Consider the following 22,288-nt stretch of genomic DNA (forward strand, 5'->3'; position numbering starts at 1 on the left):
TGGAAAACCAAAGAAAAATGTTTCTGTTAGGCAACGCAGAAAAAAAACTTCGGGCATTATAAGTAGTAACAGTCAGTGGAAGAAGAAATTTATTTTTTATGAACTACCTTGTTGGAGGCATCTGTTGATTAGACACAATCTTGATGTTATGCATATCGAGAAGAATATATGTGACAGTGTGGTGGGAACATTGCTAGATATAGAAAAGTCTAAAGATGGATTAGCTACACGAGCATATCTTGAAGTCTTGAACATAAGACGTAGTCAACATCCACGTAGAGAAGGAAATAGAACATTTCTACCTCCAACATTGTTCACGTTGAAAAAAGAAGAAAAAACTGTGTTTTGCAAAGTGTTGTCTACCATTCGGGTCCCCGATGGATATTTTTCAAATTTATCGCGATGTGTTGATATGAGCATATTTATGCGACTTAGTTAGCTTGTTTTCTTGCGTTTTCGTAGTTAGTTTGTGTTTATTATAGTGATTTAAGCTATTTTCGTGTGTTTGTAGGTCCAAATAACAAAGTTGGCAAGAAAGTGCATTTTGGAGCAGTTTTGAGCACTAATTGGATAGCACATGTATGGGCCAAGGTGGATGGATGTTTTTGGAGTTCAAAAGGCTAGGAATATGATAAGGAGATGAAGAAATTAAATTCAAGACAAATAAGATAAGGAATCAGCTCAAAAGAGGAAACATTATCCACAACCTTATCCAACCTTATCTTATCCAAACTAACCTTATCTTATCTTATCATTTCCTAATCTAGCATTATCCAATTATATCTTATCCAAATCAGTTTGTGCCTTAATTCCAGCCATTTATAAGGGATAATTATGCATTTAAAATACATATTTCAGATTCTAGAAAGCTTTATCTCATCTCCCTAAAAAGTGGCGCCTATTCCCTTCTAGAAGGCTTTTGTCTTGCCTTGCAAGCCACTCTTTTTCCCTCCAATTTGTGCCGCACCTTTCCTCACCAAATTCCCCTTGGATTCTAATTTTATTAGCCTTATTCCTTATGGATTTGGGTTGTGCAAATCCTTTTCAGAAATTAATTGGGCCAAACCTTTTTCTTGGTGGATTTAAACACTTTGCTGCACCCTAGGGCCCTAATTCCCTTAATGTGCTGATTCATAACACTAATCTGATTCACCCAAGGGTTTGTGTCGTGCCTATATTTACATATTTTCAAGCCAAAATTCGTCACCATCCTCATACCATTCAGAAACACATTATGCCACACCATCTACACCATTCTACAACCCTTTTCTACGACTTTGGAGAAGAAGGACCTTTGCCGGGCATTCCATTGATGAATGAGGACCTTGTGCACAAGCCACCTGCATTCTTAGGAGTTCTAAGAGTTATTTCTTCCCTCGTTTTAGTTTCAATGTTTATTTCAATTTGCTTTTCAATTCCTATGAACATGTGTAACTAAGTTTATATTAGTTAGTGGTGAATTCAAAGTCATGGACAAATGTTTAATATGAATTGATTCCTTTCAGTTATTGTTTCGTAAAACATGGATGTGATTTACTTATCTATTTGATTGATAACTTATTCTTGTGTGTTGATTGAGGATGCATACTTAATTTGCATGCATGAATCTGATGCTAAATTGTAAGGGACTTTCACCTAATCGTTAGGAACTTATAATTACAATTAGTGGAGATTGTTAGTCACAATCGTGTTAAGTAGATTCTTGGCAAGAATATCATGCAGTTCATAGTTATAACTGCCTTGTCAATGCTTATGATTTCCATGGAACTTAATGATCTTGGAATGTATCTCTATCATGTTGTTCATATAGGGAACTTGATGAGAATAATTTGGTTGCGATGCGTTGTCCATTCAATTCAATGAATATAGGGAAATCTGAGAGTTAATTTGTGCATTCACGATTAATTTGGGGCATTGTCATTCATGGTTTAAAGAAAAAATACTGGAAATCGATTTATGTTGCATATGTTTATGTGTGGAGAATGATCCTCTAACTAGCCTATTTCACCATTCAATTCACCCAATTTCATATCTAGTTTGCTTTAGTTTACAATCTGTTTAATTTAATTAATTTCTTCCAAATCAATTCCCCTTTCAATTAAGTGTCTTAGATTAGTTAAAAAGGTGTTTCAATCTGTCCAAATTAGTGTTTTGAGTCTCACTAGTGTTAAATTCGTCCAAATAGTCCTTAGAACCTGTTTTGAGTCTTTTTAAGTTAGTTTTGCTATTTTGAGTGTTTTAGGTCAGTTTAGAGTCTATAGAGTCTAGTCTTGTGTTTTTAAGTCTAGTTTAGTGTTTTAGAGTTTAATTTGAGTAGATTAGTAGCCCTAGTTAATCCCTGGTTTAGAACGATCCCTACTTGCTTAATACTACAATTACATATTCAACATGGTTTAATTTGTGTGTCAAGTTAATTTTCACATCATGTGTGCATGTGAATGAACAAAAAATACATGGGTTGAAAAGTCACGATTGCCATGTTTTAATGCAGCAGCTACTCCCGCTTGCAATACTCCCGGTTTTGCCTAAAGTTGTTACTATGGTATTATTAGAGTTGAGTGCAATTTTCAGACAGTTGTGTAGTAAGAAGGAGTCTGAGGAAGGATTCAAACAACTGAATTCAAGAATTGCCTTGACATTATGTCAACTTGAAAAAATATTCCCTCATGCATTTTTTGATATAATGGTGCACCTTCCAGTTCACTTGGCAGATGAAGCATCTCTTGCAGGGCCTGTTCAATATAGATGGATGTATCCAATTGAACGGTAATTAATAAATTTTTATAAATTTTTTACAATTGTAGTCATAACTTTAATTTATAATTATAATAATTTGTGTTTCGTTTATAATTGTAGGTATTTGCAAACGTTGAAGCGCTATGTTCGTAATAAGGGTCGTCCTGAAGGTTCTATTGCTGAAGCATATTTGGTTGATGAGTGCTTGTCCTTCTGTTCCATGTATCTTAGAGATGTCGAGTCTCGTCGTACCCGTAGAGGCCGAAATGAAGATGGTATTGGACGTGGAGTGTCTGGTGGGTTATCAATTTTTGACTCCAAAGGATGTTATATGGGTTCAGGAGAAAATGTGGAGCTCGATCTAAATGTTCTTGATCAGTGCCATAGATACATTCTAAATAATTGTGATGAAGTTAACCCATTTAGAAGGTATGAACGTTTAATCATACGTCTTAATGTTTCATTGGTTTTCATTGGTTTTCTTAACTTTGAAAAATTAATTATCTAAATTTGGACATAAATGCCCAGGCAACATGAGGAATTCTTGAAAATGAAACATCGTCAAGAAAGGTTAACTATGCGACAAATTCAGGAGCTAAGCAAAAAAGAATTTCCAGAATGGTTCAAGCAACATGTGAGTTGATACAACAATCACATTATTTATTTATATTTTTACATTTTAATTATAACATGATTATAGTTATCATGTCAACTTTTATCATCATTCTTATTACAGATGAATTCAAGATGTCATCCTAATGACACGTTGATATCTCAAGACTTGCGTTGGCTAGCTAATTATCTTAGCAGGGTTATGAGTAGATATAAAAGTCACATTGTTCATGGGTTCAGATTTCGTATAAAATATGTGGATGACTTCCTGGGGCAATTGGGCAAGTGAATTGTTATGGCAAAGTTGTAGATATGTTCGAGGTTAAATATTGTGGTCATGCTGAGCCAGGGGATAGGGGTCAAGCTGTGATGTTATTTAAGTGTGAATGAGTTAATAATGAAAGTCCACGAGGAATGAAGACTGATCAATATGAATTTACTATGGTGAACTTCAATCGATTAGGATTTAAAAAGGATCCTTTCATATTAGCATCACAAGCATTTTACATCGAGGACACAATTGAAAAAGATTAGCACGTAGTTGTTTGAACGCAGCCAAGGGATTTGTTTGACGTATTAGAGGATAGTGATGCAATTGAAGATTATGCGGTACCAAATTTGGATGATCAGATACTTGACCATGAAAATTTCCATACAAGGGTTGCCGTGGAAGAGACTCCTTTTCATGAATAATTACCGTTGCCTACCCAGTTCGCTAGTAATGCCAATGCCAATGCCGACGACGACACAACAGATGATGACATGGAATAAATATATTAACTGTTTTATGTGTTTTAAGTATTAAGTAGGCAATATTTTTGTTTTCTATTACGTATATGGTTTAAGTTCAATTTTATTTATTAAAATCTTAAAATGTTATATGAGATAACCAAAAAAAAAAAAAAAAAAACTCAATATTTATTTTTTATGGGTTAAACTTTTTTTTTTTAAACCTTTTTTGCTGTCGCTTTTAGGCAACGACATGTGTGAGATAGTGTCGGATAAAACCGACGTGAAGTGGACTTGGGAATACCACTTTCAATTAGTCACTTCGTAAGTAAAGTGCGTCAGAAAGTGGTTGTTTGATTTAATGTGGCAGTAAAGTGTGTCAGTTGTAGTGTCGGTTTAAACCGACACTAAATTTAACTAAACCGACGCAACGACCACATCATTAAAGCTTGTCAGACCATAGTGTCGGTTTTAAGCGACATCAAGATTAACTAAAGCGACGCCATGTAAATTCCAAATAACTATGTCAGAAAGTTGTTGTTTGATTAGATGCAGCAGTAAATGTGTCAGTGATGGTGTCGGGAAAAGCTCCAATTTAGCTAAAATCCGTCGGAACCCTAAGTGTGGGTGTGCTTCAATTCTTCCTCCTCGATGATCCGTTGCCCCTACAACTGATTGGGCTTTGTTACATACCTCAAGGGAAGTCTAATAGTGGTAGAGATGGGCTTGATTAGTTTCAAATTAAGGTAAATTGAACCCAAACCCGCCGCACCCCTCTGTGCGGTTTCTCCCAATTTCAAAGCCAAAACCCTTGATTTTAGGGGTGTAATAGGAAGAGGGAAGGTCATAGAGAGTTTTACAAGGGTTGGTTTGATGCAATTCGTCGGAAAAATGGGCCAAAACCCGTCGACAATGGCAAGAACACGAACTGGGTCTGGTTACCAGTTCGCGGGTCGTGATTCCCCGTCTCTCCCTTCTCTTCTTTCTCCTTCTTTCTTCTCTTCCTGATTGGTCAGACTCTCCTCCCTCTTCTCCTGGTTGGTCCATCCACCCTCCTAGCTCTCATTCCTCCCTTCCCTTTTTCCAATTGGGCAGCAGCCCTTTTTCCTTTCTCTTTTTCCTTCACAGCCACTCACGTGGCTCCCATAAAACAAACCAAGTCACAAAAATATTTCCCAATTATGAAATTTATCTATTTGTCTTTAGTACTCGAAGTCTTATAAAATTTTATCCATAGTTCTGCTTTCACTTCCTTTTACGCCTACGCGTTCGTATCGTCGAGTACTTCGAGAGTACGACAAATAATAACACATATGAGTTACTAAAAGATGGTCGACTAAAGTCAATGACCTCGCTTCTAGGGTATTTTCGTTAATTCCCTCGATTAAAATAAATAGAAAACGAAATTTTTGGAACGGGTTGTCACAATCTACCCACCTTAAAAATTTCATCCTCGAAATTTAAAATCATTTGCTAACATAATATGCTCCAGAAGATAGGAAAAAGTCTATACACTTATATATGTATATATGTATGGAGGAAATCAACTAGAGATGTTGCATAAAAGAGAATGTCATTCCGTCGCAATCAGAGTGCAGTGATTCCTCTTTAATACACTCAAACTCAAACTTTCATTCTTCTTACAAACAATACTACAATATAAATTCCTTTATGAAAGCATCAAGTCAAATAGGTATATTTAAATCAAAATTGAACGTTGAAAGTTTTCACCCACACACTCATAGCATTACCTACTCTGAAGGTAAGTGTGTACTAATATTAAGCTAAGCCCAACCATAAGTGAACAACTAAATGTAACCGGACGAGAGTGCAGTATTACCATCTTGTCCCTCATTGGAGAAATACCCATACCTCGTCTGAACAAGCCTCAAACATGCTCACACACTACTTTTTTAGGCAACATCGTCAATACCATAACATTTCCGTGTCACAATCTCCATCATTCTAATACCTACCCACAACTCTATGCTGCAACTCACATATTGTTACCATATCTCAAATGGTGCCGTACTCATAACCAGGAATGTAACCTTAGTTACACCTAACTCTAACAAGGCTAAGTGTTTAGCATTCAGATACTGTGCATAAGTCCTTGTATATCGACTCTAATGATATCATAGCCAACCATAGTTACAAGCAACTAAAATAGAGATAATGGTATGTTACATCCATACAACTCTTGAGGCGAGCAAAATGCAACACGTCCACCAAAGTATGAGTAACTCGCTTCAATCTAATCGTTAGTTTAGGGGTGGAAATGTGATACTAAACATCTAATACTTACAGCCTTTCAAAAGACTTCCAAAGGCTTGGAAGTGAAACACGTAACATGGTGAAATATAAATACACCAAGATGATATTCTTATTGGGTTTCTGATTGCCAAAACTTGTATAAAGATCTAGAAGCAGTTTTCTCATAATGCCATCATCCTCCAAAAGTAAACAGAGAAGAAATTGTGGTTATCCAGTTTGTTTGGATTTTATTTCCTCAACATCCTTCTACTCTAACCGAAGGCGAGGCGCCTAAACTGAAAATTCTCTTCAATCACCTCAAGTGAGTCTCAATTTTAATCTGTTTTATTTCCACATTTGATTATGTCACGAAAGAGGACTTTTAGATCACGTCCCATGGATAAGATAACAACATCCCACTTCTCTCCTAGTTGTTTTCACAAGTGTCTTGTTGTTGGAATTTCAACGCCCATTTTAAGAAAAATAAACCATCGCTAATACTTTAAGCCTTGAAACTGGAAGAATACTGCTTTCTACTTAAGTACAACTACCACTAATTAAAACACCACATGAGCGTAATATTGGTTCAACATCACGATTATTGATTTTCACATTTTCTACATATACAAAACACTTTGAACTGAGAGTGTATAATGATACTTCCCAACTCCATTCATATAACAATTGATTATAATCATTTAAACCATTTCTTGATAGTGTTCAAAAGTAATTATGTCCTTTTTGTACAACCGGAAGATACACTATAGTGTACTCATAGTTGCTGATTAAATTCTTTTACTGCCACTGTTCGAACTTAGTCCGTTTCAAAAAGTGAATGTATTTAAGAAGTTCTAAAGTTGATAAAGAATTTGGACACGTTCTTCACAGAGAAATGTTACTTGATTTCCAAGCAAAGATGATAATTGTTAACTTTAAATCACGGATAAAATAGTTTGTTCCAGATGCTTCTATACATTGGTAAGACTACCATGAATTCAACAAGTTTCACGAGAAAACTCTGAGTTTCAAAAGTTTGTTACATAGACCACCAATTTGAAATAGGATTTGAGCGAAAAATGCAAGAAAACTAATGTAGTACGAAAAATGGAATGGTGGTATTCTCTCGGATATCACCAAGGAATCAAAACTATTTTTGATTTCTACTCTCAACAGGTTTAATAATGACGGTTAACAATAGTGATGCGATTGACCCATAAATTCCTGACGATACACCAATAATGATACATTAACTCCACGTTAGGGCCATCAACTAGTCTCAATTCCTCACCTTTCCTTGGCAGAAAAGTTCATTGATTATAGTCTGGAGACACTCGCCAAAATGATCTTCTAAAGATTGACAAGTCATCAATTTTGCCCAAAACTTAGGAACAACTAACATATTTTCCGTATTTGACGAGGTGGTAAGATTCAAACATTAGACTCGAGAGCCAAGAATGTTCACATCATGTGTGTGATGAACGTAATACTGCCCAACTTATGCTCTGATACCAAACTGACACACCCCGACCCGGGATGTCCACTAGGACTCCGAATCGAGTTGTGCTGGGTGACACCTGAAGGGTGACGAAGCCATAAAGTATGATGATGTGGAAAAATGTGAATAAATTTAAACCTAAGAGTGCCTAAATACTAAAGTGCACTGGTGAGCGGGAATAAACTCACTTCACACGTGACGTTAGAGCATAAGCAAGTACAGTATAGTGAATTAAGAATCGTACCCTCGAAATAATCTCCAATACTAAGAATCGTCATGAATCTTGGACGATAAGAAAGCTCAGCTAATAAAACCTGGAGGGTGAAAACAAAACAAGGGTGAGTGGCCCTGGAAATAAAATTTTAATAGAAACCATATAAAACATTATAACCCCTCGCTACAACACCTGTATAGTTTCCAGAAAAATCATAAATATACCACAACATAACATTTCATCAGCAATATCAATAATCATGTGATTAATAACCCATACTAGCACACAAGTCGGAATCACCTATGGTGACCTGTACGACTTACTCATATCTCATCACATATGCTAGTTCATCACATATTTCATCACATATTTACACATATGCTAGTTCATCACATATTTCATCACATATCTCATCACATATGCTAGCTCATCACATATCTCATCACATATGCTAGCTCATCAGTCGGAGTCACCTTTAGTGACTTGTACGACTTATCCATAGCTCAATAAGTATACCTGCACACGAGTCGGAACCACCTGAAGTGGTCTGTACGACAGGACCGGGTGTAAATAAATACGCTCAAGTGCTATGATCACATGAAGACTGTGTGAATAATTGCGGGTCACCTATGAGTCGGAACCACCTATAGTGGTCTATACGACATGCCTGTGCACCTACCTTGGATTCAAGGTGAGCGTAATGTGCGAGAGGTGAACATCACGTGAAGGACTGTGCCATGGCCACGGGCGGGAGCACTAACACCGGGGTGCAGGTTTATGAGCTCTAAATGCATCTCATGTGGCATATACAACTCAAAGGCAACTTGTACGACAATGTCGGAGTTGCCTAAAACATAATGTGATCATGCCATAACTCAATCATTTCAACTAGTACCATAACTCACCTGAACTTACCTGTGTGTTCCGCATTCATCTTCGCATTTCCAAGCATTCATAATAATTTTTGTGCAGGTAGTATACACATAGATATGCCATAATGCAATCTAAAACTCAACCATATCATAGTATTTTTCCAATATATATATATATATATATATATATATATATATAATGTGGTGCAAAATGCACAATCTATAACGCCCTACTCCTGAATTATTTATTTTCGAAAATAATTATCGAGGATAAATCCAACTAAACAATAGTTTAATTAACTATCATTACTTACGTTTCCTTATTTCAGTTTCTTGATTCCTTCCACATTGATTTATGATCAACATCCAATCACTAAAAACATAAGGTTAAATCTCATATTTTCACCAATTTCCTTCACATTACTCAACTCCCAAACAAGGATTTTGTTTCAAATATTGTATGGCTGCATCTAACGTCTCGTTAGACTGCCTACGTACCCTAAACAGGGATTAAGCCATTCGTCGTTCACATTAGTACTTCAAAGCATTCACAGTAATCTTAAGCAATAATCAATTTCTAAACATTTATGGAATTGTCAATCATATATATACATATATATAATACGCGATAGAATGGAAAGACCCACTCACCTGAGGTCCGTGCCATGACTCCCTAGCATGCATATCGAGACATCATGAATCATCGTTGCCTATGACCAATTATCAAATCACATCTCAGAGTTCTAACCAATAAAATACATAATTTACATAAAACACATCCCTACGTAAAATAATTCGGAAGATTTGCATCACGGATTTCCGATCCGTTGCTTCCAAAGATTCACATTATACTTCTATAACAACATCCTAAGGTTTCATTATGATCCAACGGTCGGATCTTCGCCAATTGCCAAAATTAAGTGGCTGTCAACATTTTATTTTATGAACTTACAAATCCAATTCGGGAAGATCAATACGTCGGATTCCCAACTCGTAATTTTCTATGGTTCTCAAATATTACGTACTATAACATATTAAAGTTTGGTGACGATCCAACGGTCGGATCATCGATTCATATAAGGACCTATTAACGTAACATAGAGAATTTAGATTCTAACAATCACTCTACGTCATACAATTACCAAAACTAAACTCAAGGCATCTAATTAGCCTAAGAATAACATCGACGGCCACCTGGCCACGCGCCCCGCACACGACGCCGCGGGTGGCGGTCGGCAGCCCCGACTCACCGGAAAATCCAACTATTTCAAAAAATTACCAAAATTTACAGGAATGAAGATCTCAATGAGTAGAGTAAACTTTATACCTGCGGCCAAGTCTAATTTGGCCGGGAAAAGCTCCAATTTAGCTAAAATCCATCTGAACCCTAAGTGTGGGTGTGTTTCGATTCTTCCTCCTCGATGATCCGCCGCCCCTACAATTTATTTGGCTTTGTTCCATACCTCAAAGGAAGTCTAATGGTGGTAGAGATGGGTGTGATTAGTTTCAAATTTAGGTAAATTGAACCCAAACCCGCCGTACCTCTTCGTGCGGTTTCTCCCAATTTCAAAGCCAAAAACCCTTGATTTTAGGGGTGTAATAGGAAGAGGGAAGGTCATGGAGGGTTTTACAAGGGTTGGTTTGATGCAATTCGTCGGAAAAATGGGCCAAAACTCATCAGAAATGGCAAGAACACCGACCAGGTCGGGTTACCAGTTCGCAGGTCGTGATTCCTCGTTTCTCCCTTCTTTCCTTTCTCCTTCTTTCTTCTCTTCCTGATTGGTCAGACTCTCCTCCCTCTTCTCCTGGTTGGTCCATCCACCCTCCTAGCTCTCATTCCTCCCTTCCCTTTTTCCGATTGGGCAGCAGCCTTTTTTCCTCTCTCTTTTTCCTTCACAGCCACTCATGTGGCTCCCATAAAAAAAAAAAACCAAGTCACAAAAGTATTTCCCAATTATGAAATTTATCTATTTGTCTTTAGTACTCGAAGTCTCATAAAATTTTATCCATAGTTCTGCTTTCGCTTCTGCTTACGCCTACACGTTCGTATTGTTGAGTACTTCGAGAGTATGACAAATAATAGCACGTATGAGTTACTAAAATATGGTCAACTAAAGTCAATGACCTCGCTTCTAGGGTATTTTCGTCAATTCCCTCGATTAAAATAAATAGAAAATGAAATTTTTGGAACGGGTTGTCACAATAAACACGTTGATTAAAACACAAGATCAATGTTTCAGAAGCTTCACATGAAGTAAGACTTCATATTTCATTATTTTAGTGACTTCAACGACATCAATATTTATTTAAGCCTGCTTTTGCTTCCCAGGTCTTCCTTGGCTCTGAGATGGCCATTATTTTAAGACCACAGAAATGAAAATATGTCTAAATTTTGGAAACGGCACTTTGGAAATATATGGAATTGCAATAGGTACTAACTACTAACTAATTGAAATGGTCTTCCTTGGCTCTGAGATGGTCATCTCAGTTGCTCAGAAAGGGTTTTGAGCTTGTCAATAGGTACTAACTACTAACTAATTAATGTTGAAGAATTTAGTTGCATACTGATTGTTAAAAAATGTATAGCTTCTGTAATGAGTTCATGTTGACAAATGTTGAGACACTCAGTAAATCAGAGCGTTCCATGAAGAGGCTAATGCTTGTCTAAATACTTTGAAATTGTCGTCGGTGTAGGATTGCTCGAAGAACTCAAAGAAAATGTGTATAGCGTATGTAGAAAATGTGGAGTGTATGTAAAAAATGTAAGGTGTATGTTAGAGCAACTCCACCGTGGGAGCCCTCCCCCCAGGCAATACACTATGCTATCCACCCCAGTGAACAGTAACTGCCCTAAATGAACAGTAACCGACTTTTGCATCTCCACCGTTGCACTTCAATAGCCCTGGCAATAGGCAATAAAATATTAGTATTTTTTTATGTATAAAATAATACAAAATAATTTTATTTGTAATCTCGTTTTTTTTATTTATAAAATAATAAAAAATAATTTTATTTGTAATCTCGGATAAGATTTTTAATCGTTCTTGTTGCGCCACGTGTCATTATCCGAAAAGTTATAAAATAATACAAAATAATTTTATTTGTAATTTCGGATAATAGTTGAGAAAGATAGGAATGTGATTGAAAGTAGTTGAGAAAATATGAAATTGTGGTGTAAGGTAGATGATAATGAGAATGTATTTATAGAAAAGTAAAAACAATTTTTTTTTAAAATTTTTCAAATTTTTTTTCGGATTTTTTACAATTTTTAAATTTTTTTATTCAACTAATTAATCTCTGCAGTTGGATTTAAAAAAAAAATTGAATTTCAACACTCCAGATTGTGCCACGTGTCACAATGGTAACATTTCTGATTTTTAAAACTATTTTTTCATTTTATTTATTTATTTATGAAGGCTTATAATATTAACTGTTGATCTCAGATCCAACGGTCCAAATTTTTTTACCGTTGAGATGGAACGGATCGTGGGAAGCCACGTGGCTTCCCAACGGTAACAATTTTTAGTGGGTCGCGGGCCCCAATTCTTGAAATCCTGTCGGCCTACGCGCCCATACCCGCGCTTGAGGGGCAAGCGCCTAAAAGAAAAAAATAAAAAAAGTGGCTGACGTCTAGGTGACGTCAGCCGTGCGCCATAAAGCCCTCAGGCTCTCGGGCTGGCAACTCCTGCTAGGCCCCTCCCTCGGGCCGGGCCTGTCCCTCGAGCTACCACACGGTGGACTCTCTCACTCGGGCTCTATGGCCTTGTTCACCAACCTTTCCCCCGAGCACCAGCCAACGCTGGAACTGCTCTTAAGATTATGGGGTGTGAGGGTATTATGGAAAATAATGTGAGGTGTTTAAGATAATTTTTAATTGAAAAAGTAATTGTGGAATGTATTCAACAATATGTGAAGTGTTAATATAACAATCCTAATTTAATTTTATTGCCCTTGCTCGCTATTGCCTTGTATTGTACCAAACGGTAGAGATGCTCTTAACGACGTGATGGTGTCAGTATTGAAATCATCTTTTCACACCCTTGGCTCATTGGGCAGAGTAAAAAAAAGAAAAAGAAATAGTGGAATTGAGTCCCATCTCCCTCTCATGAGTCATTAGTCGTTTCCGGGCGTTTCATTTTATTCTAGGGTTTGTTTCTTCACTCTCTGGCTCTACAGATCCCCAAAATCCATGGCCGAGATCATGAACATGCCCGTCGACTCCTTGGACCGTCGTTCTGATCGCAAAGAGAAGTCCTCCGAAGATCCCCAATCCCCGCCGCAAGAGGCACCAGCTCCACCTCAGCCTGCCGCACCCTCGCGAAGGCGCGACAGAGACGAAAGGGACAGAGGCAGAGACGATAGGGACCTCGACCGCCCTCCCAGTCGCCGCCCCGATTACTACGATCGAAATCGCTCCCCTCCGCCTCCTGCTATTCGAGAGAGGGATAGAGATAGAGAGAGGGACTATAAGCGCCGGGGCAGCCTCAGTCCTCCACCCAGGGACCGCAGGCACTCTCCGCCACGGAGGTCTCCTCCACCTCCGTTCAAGCGGTCTAGGAGGGAAGATGGAGGGTATGATGGCAGGAGAGGGAGTCCCAGAGGAGGGTTTGGACCTGGGGATAGGAGGTGAGTGAGTTTTGTTGGTTTTCCTTGAGTTTTACTACTGGTTGCAGATGAGTTTGGGCTTCTATTTTCTGTTTGTTTTCTGAGAGAATACGAGGGAATAAGTTAGTGGGTGGAGAAATTGAAGCATTGCATTTTGACCTCGTCGCGAATTTGAACATGGAGGGAGATTTGAGGACGTAAACCAAATTTTGTCCCTAATTATTTCTATTTGTAAGACCCATAATTGCATTTGATGACTACATCATACAAGAATGTTACAGGACCATAGTTTTTGGCAATGAACCTTGGGTTGAGTACATGGCCTCTTGATAATCTTTGCTGAAAAATAAAGCGGTTGAGTACATGGCCTCTTGATAATCTTTGCTGAAAAATAAAGCGGTTGAATACATGATCCTTGTGGGTTCTTTGTAAAATTCAGATCTAAATTTTTTGTTTGGTGGATATCCGGCCTTTGTAGTTTGAAATGTTTGCCTGGCTTGTAAATTTATCTTATTCATATGGCCACAAGTAATTCATCTCTTGATTTATTGTCTTCGGGTGGTTGGAAGGTAGCTGTGATGAGCATTCTAGTGGCATCAAATTTTGTGGAAACTTTATAAAAAAAGGAATTAGAGTGATTATGCAAAATGAGTTTCCTGTAGTTTCTTATCAAAAATTGGGGATAAGCCTGATTTCTGTTTATCATAACCAGCCTTAATACACTGGCAACGTGGATGCAATTAATTAATTCCTTTTAACTAATAAAGGGAAAAATGCCTTGATCTTAGAGGAGGAAGGGGACTCAAATGTGTCTCTTGCGGTAGATGCACCTTGTGTTTTAAACTACTGTCATGCTGTATGCCATTCCTGGTACCTTTAATGCTTATGTGGTCTTGTGGTTGCATGTCTGTTGGATCTTTTGGCCTATTTCTTAGTTCAGTTTATGGTTGGTTTTCCTACAGTATAGAGTTTGAAATATTTGGCACTTTATATAGTACTGTCTTTGTTGTTGAATTTTCTTGAACATTGTTCATTTGTTTTGGTGCACAGGTTGGGATATGATTATCCAGGTGGATACGATCGTGAGATGGGGGGTAGACCTGGTTATGGTGACGAAAGACCTCATGGTCGGTATGTTGGACACCCATCTGGCGGCTATGGTCCTGGTGGTAAGTGCCTAAAACTTTTGCAGCGACTTTTTACGGGTTGGTGTGGGTTTCTTTTAGTCTTAATAATAAATATGAAGAAATTTTTATGTGTTAATGTGATTTAGAGGTAGCCATTGCTATATGATCAAGTGACAAGTGATTGGAAGATTATGGATGATAAGATACTTTTCCTAATTATTAAAGTCGTGTAGTTTTCTTATGTGGTCAGCTCTACATGGGAGGTTCAGTGTGAAGCTGATCAAACTTCCATTACTATATGATCTAAAAGCTTTCTTAAAATCTTATACCATCTGATCTGACTTAGTGTTAAGGAAGTATGCAGTTTAAGCTAATTCAATGGTACAAGAGTCTGATATAAGGAAGCCTGGGCATGGTTTATGTTGTTGGGAACCATTTAATGTTTACATATTTTGGTCTTAGAAATTTTAATATTTTTAATTAGAAAATTTTGGTCTTCTTCCTTATTCTCAGACTGGGATTCAGGAAGGGGTGGTTTTGGTGATGCTTCCAGCACTGGGACTACTCAAAGGTTAGTTTATCCTGTACGTTAGTTCTATTTTTACTCATTATGTATAGTTGCTTATCCCTTTTTGTATTTTCTATTTCTGTTTTTTTGGGTATGTTTATGATAGTTATTTTTTGCTTACTTAGAATGAAAAGTTAAAATGATTTCTATTGTTGATCTATTATTTGGTTCTCAGATGGACTTCATTTGAGCACACTATCCATTAGTTCGGGATTCTTGAATTTATCAAAATTGAAATGTTAACCGAACTTCAACGTGTGGTATTTAGGGAACTTTGTTATTCAGCATCATAATACATGACAATACTTTATGTGGCTTTTCTCCTTTTCTTTTGTAGGAGTTTTTGTTTTTGTTTTGCAAATCTTTAATTAAGGTCGTGTAGGCTAGATTACTAGCATTCTAATTTTTAACTGGATGATTGTTGAAGCCTACGAATAAGGTTACGCTTGTTGAATTGCTTAGATTAGTCTGTACAGTATACTGCCTGGTGACTGTAGCTTAATACTTGCATGATCTATATTATTGAAATGTCTTGTTCAAATTCAAGGATCAACTGATGCAAGGCTAGAAAATGTCATAATTTTCACTTTATAAGTGGTTACAAATAGGTGTTATCTCTCTTTTCCATGGTTTTTCTAGTAAAATAAAATGAGTATTGGTATTGGAGAATGATTTTTGGTTTTTATTTGGTTTAATTTGATTTATTTTTAAATCTACTATGCTCCTTCTTGTCGTTCAACTTAAATAAACCTTCTGACAAGCTTGACTGTTTATTGATTCTCTTAATTTAATTGGTATCTTTGGGTTGGGGATATATTCTTTTCACCGAGTAATGTGACATACTGAATAACTTTTCAGAGAAGGGTTGATGTCATACAAACAATTTATTCAGGAGCTTGAAGATGACATTCTTCCATCCGAAGCTGAGCGCAGGTACAGAATGGAGTAATTGTAATGCACATTACATTTTTTTTTTGCTTAACTTATGATTTTGAAGAATACGGTGATGATTGGAACTTATTATTATGCAGATATCAAGAATACAAGACAGAATATGTGTCCACCCAGAAGCGAGCCTATTTTAATGCTCATAAAGATGAGGACTGGTAACAGTGTTTTACTTTGTTTCTTTCCTTTACCTAACATGTGTCGTTCTAACAGAACTAGCTTGTATTTGTAGGCTGAAAGACAAATATCATCCCACAAATCTGCTCACTGTTATCGAAAGGTGTGCACTGCTTACGTTTTCAATTAAAAAAAACTTTATGCACTTAAGCAGAATTTTGTTGCTGGAAATTTTTTCAAGTGTTTCATTTTGCTGGGGTGATGTAATCTTACGAAACTGATATTGTCATTTTTTTTGGAGAAATTAGGTTCACATCCTTCTTTTTGCTACTCCATTGATTAAAATCCTATTCATTTTCAATTTTTGATCAAGGTCCTTGGATATTAATAACATCATTAATTATTTGAATAATAAAATATTTTTATTTTTAAATATATTCCTTTAGTGTTAAAAATGTTACAATTAGTATATTTATATTTATGGCTAAATTTTGTATCATATATTTTTATTTTTAGTTTGTACCTATTTTTAATTTGTACCAATTTTTTTTTCATTTTTAATTTGTACCCATATATTAGTTCCTTTTTGTGCCCATATTTTTTAAAGTTTTATTTGTGTTTGTACCCATGTGTATACCGTCACTTGACATTGTATATTTAATCAACGATAGAAAAATTACATATGCTATATTTATGTTTTATGCCTAAACTTTGTATCATATATTTATATTTTTAGTTTGTACCCACTTTTAATTTGCAACATTTTTTTAAATTTGTAGTATTTTCTTTTTAGTTTTATTTTGTACCCATGTATTAATTTCTTTTAGCGCCTATATTTTTTAAAAATTCATTTGTACTCATAATTTTTTAATCTTTTATCTGTACCCTAATTTATTTATAATGTACCCATTCTTCTTTATTAATGTACCACTTTGTTATATGTGAAATGTACCAATTTTTTTAACACTATGGATGCATTCTTTTGCCATTTATTATTTCTTATTTTCACATAGTTTTTATCCATTTATTCAATCAAAATGTTTGAATTTTTTTATTGTAACCGTTTATAATAGTATTATAATGAGGGATTTTAAATTTATAGGGTTATAAATCTCATAAAATATCAAACAATTACTGTCAAAACTATAAAAATATAAATATTAATTGTAATATAATGAGGTGTACAAAGTCAAGGGACTTTGATCAAACTTTGAATATCATTAAGGTTTTAGTCAAACAATGTTAAGGATAAGGGACAACATCCAAAGTATCCCTTTTTTTATTTATCATAAATCTACTAAACTATTCTTGTGGCATTTCTTTCTAGGAGGAACGAACTTGCACGAAAAGTAGCAAAAGATTTTCTGCTTGATCTACAGAGTGGGACCTTGGACTTGTAAGAACTGTCTACACCGTGTATGTGTGTTTGATTATGTCTTATGTCTATTAAAGCAGGCTGATAGTATTTTGGTTTTGGCTGCAGAGGCCCAGGTGTCAATTCCGCAGCTTCAAATAAACCAGGACACAATAGTGAACCAAATTCTGAAGATGAAACTGACGTGGGTGGCAAGCGGAGACGGCCTGGCAGGGAACCAAATAAAGAAAATGTTCTTCTTTCAGCTGCTCCTAAGGCTCACCCAGTCAGTTCTGAGCCTAGACGTATACAAGTAGACATTGAACAAGCGCAGGCCCTTGTTCGCAAACTTGACTCTGAAAAAGGAATTGTGGAAAACATTTTATATGGACCTGATAATGACAAAAATAGAGAAAAATTGCACGGTGGCTCCACTGGCCCTGTTATTATAATACGGGGTTTGACATCTGTAAAGGGCTTGGAGGGCATTGAGCTACTAGATACTCTTATTACTTATCTCTGGCGCATCCATGGTTTAGATTATTATGGAATGAGTGAATCAAACGAAGCTAAGGGTCTACGGCATGTGAGAGCAGAGGGGAAGAGTTCCAATCTGACCAGTAATGGAAATGAGTCAGAAGAGAAATTAGACTTGCGTTGGCAAGAAAGGTTGCAGAGTCAAGATCCCTTGGAAATAATGACTGCTAAGGAAAAGATAGATACTACTGCTTCTGAATCCTTGGATCCCTATGTTCGGAAGATCAGGGATGAAAAGTATGGCTGGAAGTATGGTTGTGGAGCCAAGGGTTGCACAAAGCTCTTTCATGCTGCTGAGTTTGTGCACAAACATCTTAAATTGAAACACCCTGAACTTGTGATGGAGGTGACTTCCAAACTGCGCGAGGAGCTGTATTTCCAGAATTATATGAAGTATGTATTTTCTATTTAAAGTAAAAGAAGGAACTATGCAAGTTTTTTTTTTTTTTTTTTTTTTTTTTTGAGTACATCGATATTTTACACTACGGGGAGGGGGAGTTTGGTTAAGCCACACAATGGGCAACCTAATTTAGTATAAAAGAACTATGCAAGTTGCTATCATGTTATTCTTTGGATTCAAATAGTCGTCAAGTTTCTCTTTTTATGTGGTTTTTAACAATATATTTTCATGCACAGTGATGTGGATGCACCTGGTGGAACTCCTATTATGCAGCAATCTGTACTGGTAAGAATCTTTGAAATCAACATATTAATGTTTCTACTATGGCTGTGTACATTATTACCTTTCCTATGTATGCAATTGCAATATATGCACCCAGGAAACAAATTGGTAACATAATATCAGGTTTTTGCCTCCATCCTCTCTCTCTCTCTCTCCATGTAATTCAAGGTTTAATAAAGACTTGGGATGTTAGAAACTTGACCAGTTGGCATTGTTATAGTTTATTACATGACTATATGGTCTGTTTCAAACTGTATGGTTTCTAAGTTTTATTAGTCTTTCCATACAGGAAGCAGATAAAATTGAGACAAGGATAACCTACTGATAATCCCAATATCACAATGAAATGAATCATATGATCTCTAAATGCATCTAAATGGAAATAATATTTATAGGACAATACCCGAGCAGACTTTTAAGTTTGCTTTCTTATAGTTGAGATGCATTTCTGTATGCACGTAGGGACAATACCTGCTTTGACTTTGGTTTTTCCCCCCATTTAAAAGTGCATAGTTTTGGTTGTATCAATATCTGTCTTGTCTTGCTTAGAGTTGTTATGCTATTTTTGTAGGATACTAGTTATAAATGCGTAAATTTTAGCTTGTCCATTTTTTCTTGGTATCTCTTTCGAAACATCATGTCATGATCAGGTTATTCATATGATAAGGTAGCATTAGGATTATTCGGAACTGGGTGTACTAGTTTTAATAGTTCGTTTTCCTTTATTTCACAAACTTTGCAGTAGTCTATTGCAGGAAACTTATTTCTATTAATATTTCAAATTGTTGGTTAAATATGTTATTCCTCTAAAAATCATTTTTCATGTTATTGTTAGCGTTGTATTTGATTCACTCGCGTCACGCTGATTTTGTCATTTATAGAGGGACAAACCACAGAGGCGCAGGCCTGTAGAGAATAGATTGAAAGATGAACGTGGTAACCGTAGAGAACGAGACAATCGAGTCAATGGTGGTGAGAGATTTGATAGGTCTGAGAACATGCAATCAAGTGAATTCCAGCCCAATAATGATGGTCCAGATGGAGGGAATCCTGATGAACCGATGTTTGATAATTTTGGTGGGCAAGGAATGCGTGTTGGTCCTCCTTTCCCATCGGATATACCGCCACCACCTGTATTGATGCCTGTGCCTGGTGCTGGGTATGTTCACAATTATTTGACATTTTTTTTTTCATTATATTTGAAATGGCATTGGTCTCTCTCTCATTTTCTTTTCATTCCTTCTTTGAGATCAAATAATGTATTGTTTTTATTGCAGTCCGTTAGGACCTTTTGTTCCTGCTCCCCCTGAAGTTGCAATGCAAATGTTGCGAGATCAAGGTGGTCCTCCACCTTTTGAAGGTAGTGGTAGAAATGTGTGGTCTGGACCCCAAATGAGTGGGCCATCCCCAATTCTTGCTTTATCTCCAGCTTTTCGACAGGATCCTCGACGTTTAAGAAGGTAACTTATGTTTGAAAATAATTGAACTGTAGGCTTCCTTACTGGATCTGGTGATTGGTGTTGGAGCCAAGCGCAGTATATATTGGTTTTCTGGTTGAAACTATTAGCGATGCTAGTAATTAGATTTAATTATGTTCCTTAACTTTCAGATGTTGAGGGAAACAAGTTCACAAGTGTGTTGCTCTTCTGCTTGGTTTCCACTCTCCTTTTGTGTTCTTTGTAGGGAAAATCTTCTACTAGCTGAACCAGAAATAATTGTAAATGATTGATTACAACATACATGGGATGTATGAATGCCAATCATGTGTACTATCCCTCAATTTGGTGACTGGGTATATCTGCTTAGCTGTAGTCTGGGTTTTCTTTTTAGCCTTTTAACTTTTTCGGTTTGGTTTCTCTTTTTCCATGTATTGGCGTGATTGGTTTATATGGTTGTTGGTGCTATTATTGTTGGTATGGTCAAACCTGTTTTAGCATTATATATATTAACAAAGCAGCATAAAAGACAGTCATGTGATTGTCGGGTGTTGGTGCTTCGCTTCTTTGTCAGTATTAGTGTCTTATTTTCCCCCTTTGGTGTTGGTGGAACTTGTTTGCCAGTGTAACCAAAAATGAAAAGTTGACTTGTTTGCCAGTTATTCCACTGTCGAAAATGGAGATAACACGATATTCAACTTTTTGGTTTTTGATTGCCAACAATATCAATATTTTTGTTAATTATAAGGCTGTAGACACGAATTATTGATCAGATTTATAATTTATGCAGTTATCAAGATCTAGATGCCCCAGAAGATGAAGTGACAGTGATAGACTACAGGAGCTTGTAGATATTTTTGTTGGCAGGATGGTAAAAAACATGAACTCTGTATATCCTGCATATTATTTCCAGGCAAAGGAAACTCCCGTACGGTCTCTCGAGGTCAATCACTGAAAGTTTGTTGCATCTTGACTTTGACTGCAGTTTGAAATTGTAGTAAAATGACTAGCAGGACATGGGCCCTGATAGTCACGTAGAATCCACTGCTCTTTTTCGTTGATGGGTGCTGCCGAGATGGTAAGATGTGCTGGGGATGTAAGTCATGTTTTTTTGCTCCACTTTTGAAATATTGAGAGGTAACGATGATGCGTATTTTTGAGTTCCGAGTGGGAAATGTGTCTTGGAAATCATAATGGCTGGCTGTAAATCGGAGTTGTAGACACCATAGATTCCAGATGGCTTTGCATTTGTTTCCTTTTCATCTTATTGGGTTAAATTGTTAACGACTAATACTGAACTATAGATTAGTTATTCATTTGTTTCTTAAGTAAAGACCTTTTTCTTTGTTCAAATTATTCTCATTAATCATTACAGTCTCGGATCTGAAGCACGCGGTACTGGTGGCGTGTTTCGGAAATTTCATCTTCCCCCTGTATTTTGGGTTTGTAAGTGATCCGGTTTTTGGTCGAATTATTCTGTCTAGTAAACGGTTACCACGCTTGAAATTATTGAATCTTACCAATGTTGATGAAGTACGGAGAGGCGTGAATTTGCCAGTACCCTGCTCATTTGCTTCAGTTCGTATCTCCATGTGCTCTCTGAAGTGCGCTGAATTCCTCGATTTGATTGATAGAGAAGTTGTTCTATTTACACGACCCACGACCCACGGGTAAGGCAGATCCCTTTTTTGGGTTTTTGTTTGATAGAAAAAGGACGAGCATTTGGAGGGAGCCAGATATTTCATCGTGCTCCGAAGATGGGGCGGTACACTCATCTTATTATACAACTGGAGGAGAGTTTGTAATCATCATATATTTCTACTTTAAGAGGAAGGAGGATTGAGGTATGCCAAACAATGGCTCGGTTGTTAACTACATATCGAACTCAATATAAATATAATGCGTCTTTGTCATCCAAGTGAGTTAAACCTGATACTAGTGAAGATGAAAACAACTGGATTATAATACTAGCTCGCACCTTGATTTTCTTTTAAAATATGCCA

The 22,288-nt window shown here is 36.6% G+C and overlaps 2 protein-coding genes across 3 annotated transcripts; both read left to right on the plus strand.

Annotated features, from left to right (window-relative positions):
• Positions 1–2,485: 2,485 nt before the first annotated feature.
• On the plus strand, positions 2,486–3,514 carry LOC126590306 (uncharacterized). The gene is made up of 3 exons (XM_050255791.1): positions 2,486–2,766; positions 2,857–3,165; positions 3,265–3,514. Exons 1-3 carry the CDS (start codon positions 2,486–2,488, stop codon positions 3,377–3,379), a joined length of 705 nt encoding a protein of 234 aa, XP_050111748.1. The 3' UTR covers positions 3,380–3,514.
• A 9,444-nt stretch (positions 3,515–12,958) lies between these two features.
• On the plus strand, positions 12,959–21,638 carry LOC126589481 (serrate RNA effector molecule-like). Of its 2 annotated transcripts, XM_050254784.1 has the most exons (13): positions 12,959–13,537; positions 14,567–14,685; positions 15,157–15,214; positions 16,070–16,144; positions 16,243–16,317; positions 16,392–16,439; positions 17,604–17,672; positions 17,760–18,560; positions 18,804–18,852; positions 19,731–20,008; positions 20,127–20,309; positions 21,076–21,156; positions 21,271–21,638. In XM_050254784.1, exons 1-12 carry the CDS (start codon positions 13,101–13,103, stop codon positions 21,134–21,136), a joined length of 2,253 nt encoding a protein of 750 aa, XP_050110741.1. In that variant the 5' UTR covers positions 12,959–13,100; the 3' UTR covers positions 21,137–21,156; positions 21,271–21,638. The 2 variants fall into 2 exon arrangements, with proteins under 2 accessions (XP_050110741.1, XP_050110740.1); XM_050254783.1 differs by having other exon boundaries at positions 21,076–21,638.
• Positions 21,639–22,288: the final 650 nt, after the last annotated feature.

The sequence above is a fragment of the Malus sylvestris genome, chromosome 11 (assembly GCF_916048215.2).
Source record: "Malus sylvestris chromosome 11, drMalSylv7.2, whole genome shotgun sequence".
Lineage (NCBI taxonomy): Eukaryota > Viridiplantae > Streptophyta > Magnoliopsida > Rosales > Rosaceae > Malus > Malus sylvestris.

Excerpts from the sequence above, each read along its gene's own strand:
- LOC126590306 (XM_050255791.1), top strand. The coding sequence starts at position 2,486 with ATGCAGCAGCTACTCCCGCTTGCAATACTCCCGGTTTTGCCTAAAGTT. Across the intron at positions 2,767-2,856 it reads TGGATGTATCCAATTGAACG|GTATTTGCAAACGTTGAAGC; the intron begins GTAATTAATAAA and ends TTATAATTGTAG. Across the intron at positions 3,166-3,264 it reads GAAGTTAACCCATTTAGAAG|GCAACATGAGGAATTCTTGA; the intron begins GTATGAACGTTT and ends ATAAATGCCCAG.
- LOC126589481 (XM_050254783.1), top strand. The coding sequence starts at position 13,101 with ATGGCCGAGATCATGAACATGCCCGTCGACTCCTTGGACCGTCGTTCT. Across the intron at positions 15,215-16,069 it reads AGCACTGGGACTACTCAAAG|AGAAGGGTTGATGTCATACA; the intron begins GTTAGTTTATCC and ends ATAACTTTTCAG. Across the intron at positions 20,310-21,075 it reads GATCCTCGACGTTTAAGAAG|TTATCAAGATCTAGATGCCC; the intron begins GTAACTTATGTT and ends TAATTTATGCAG.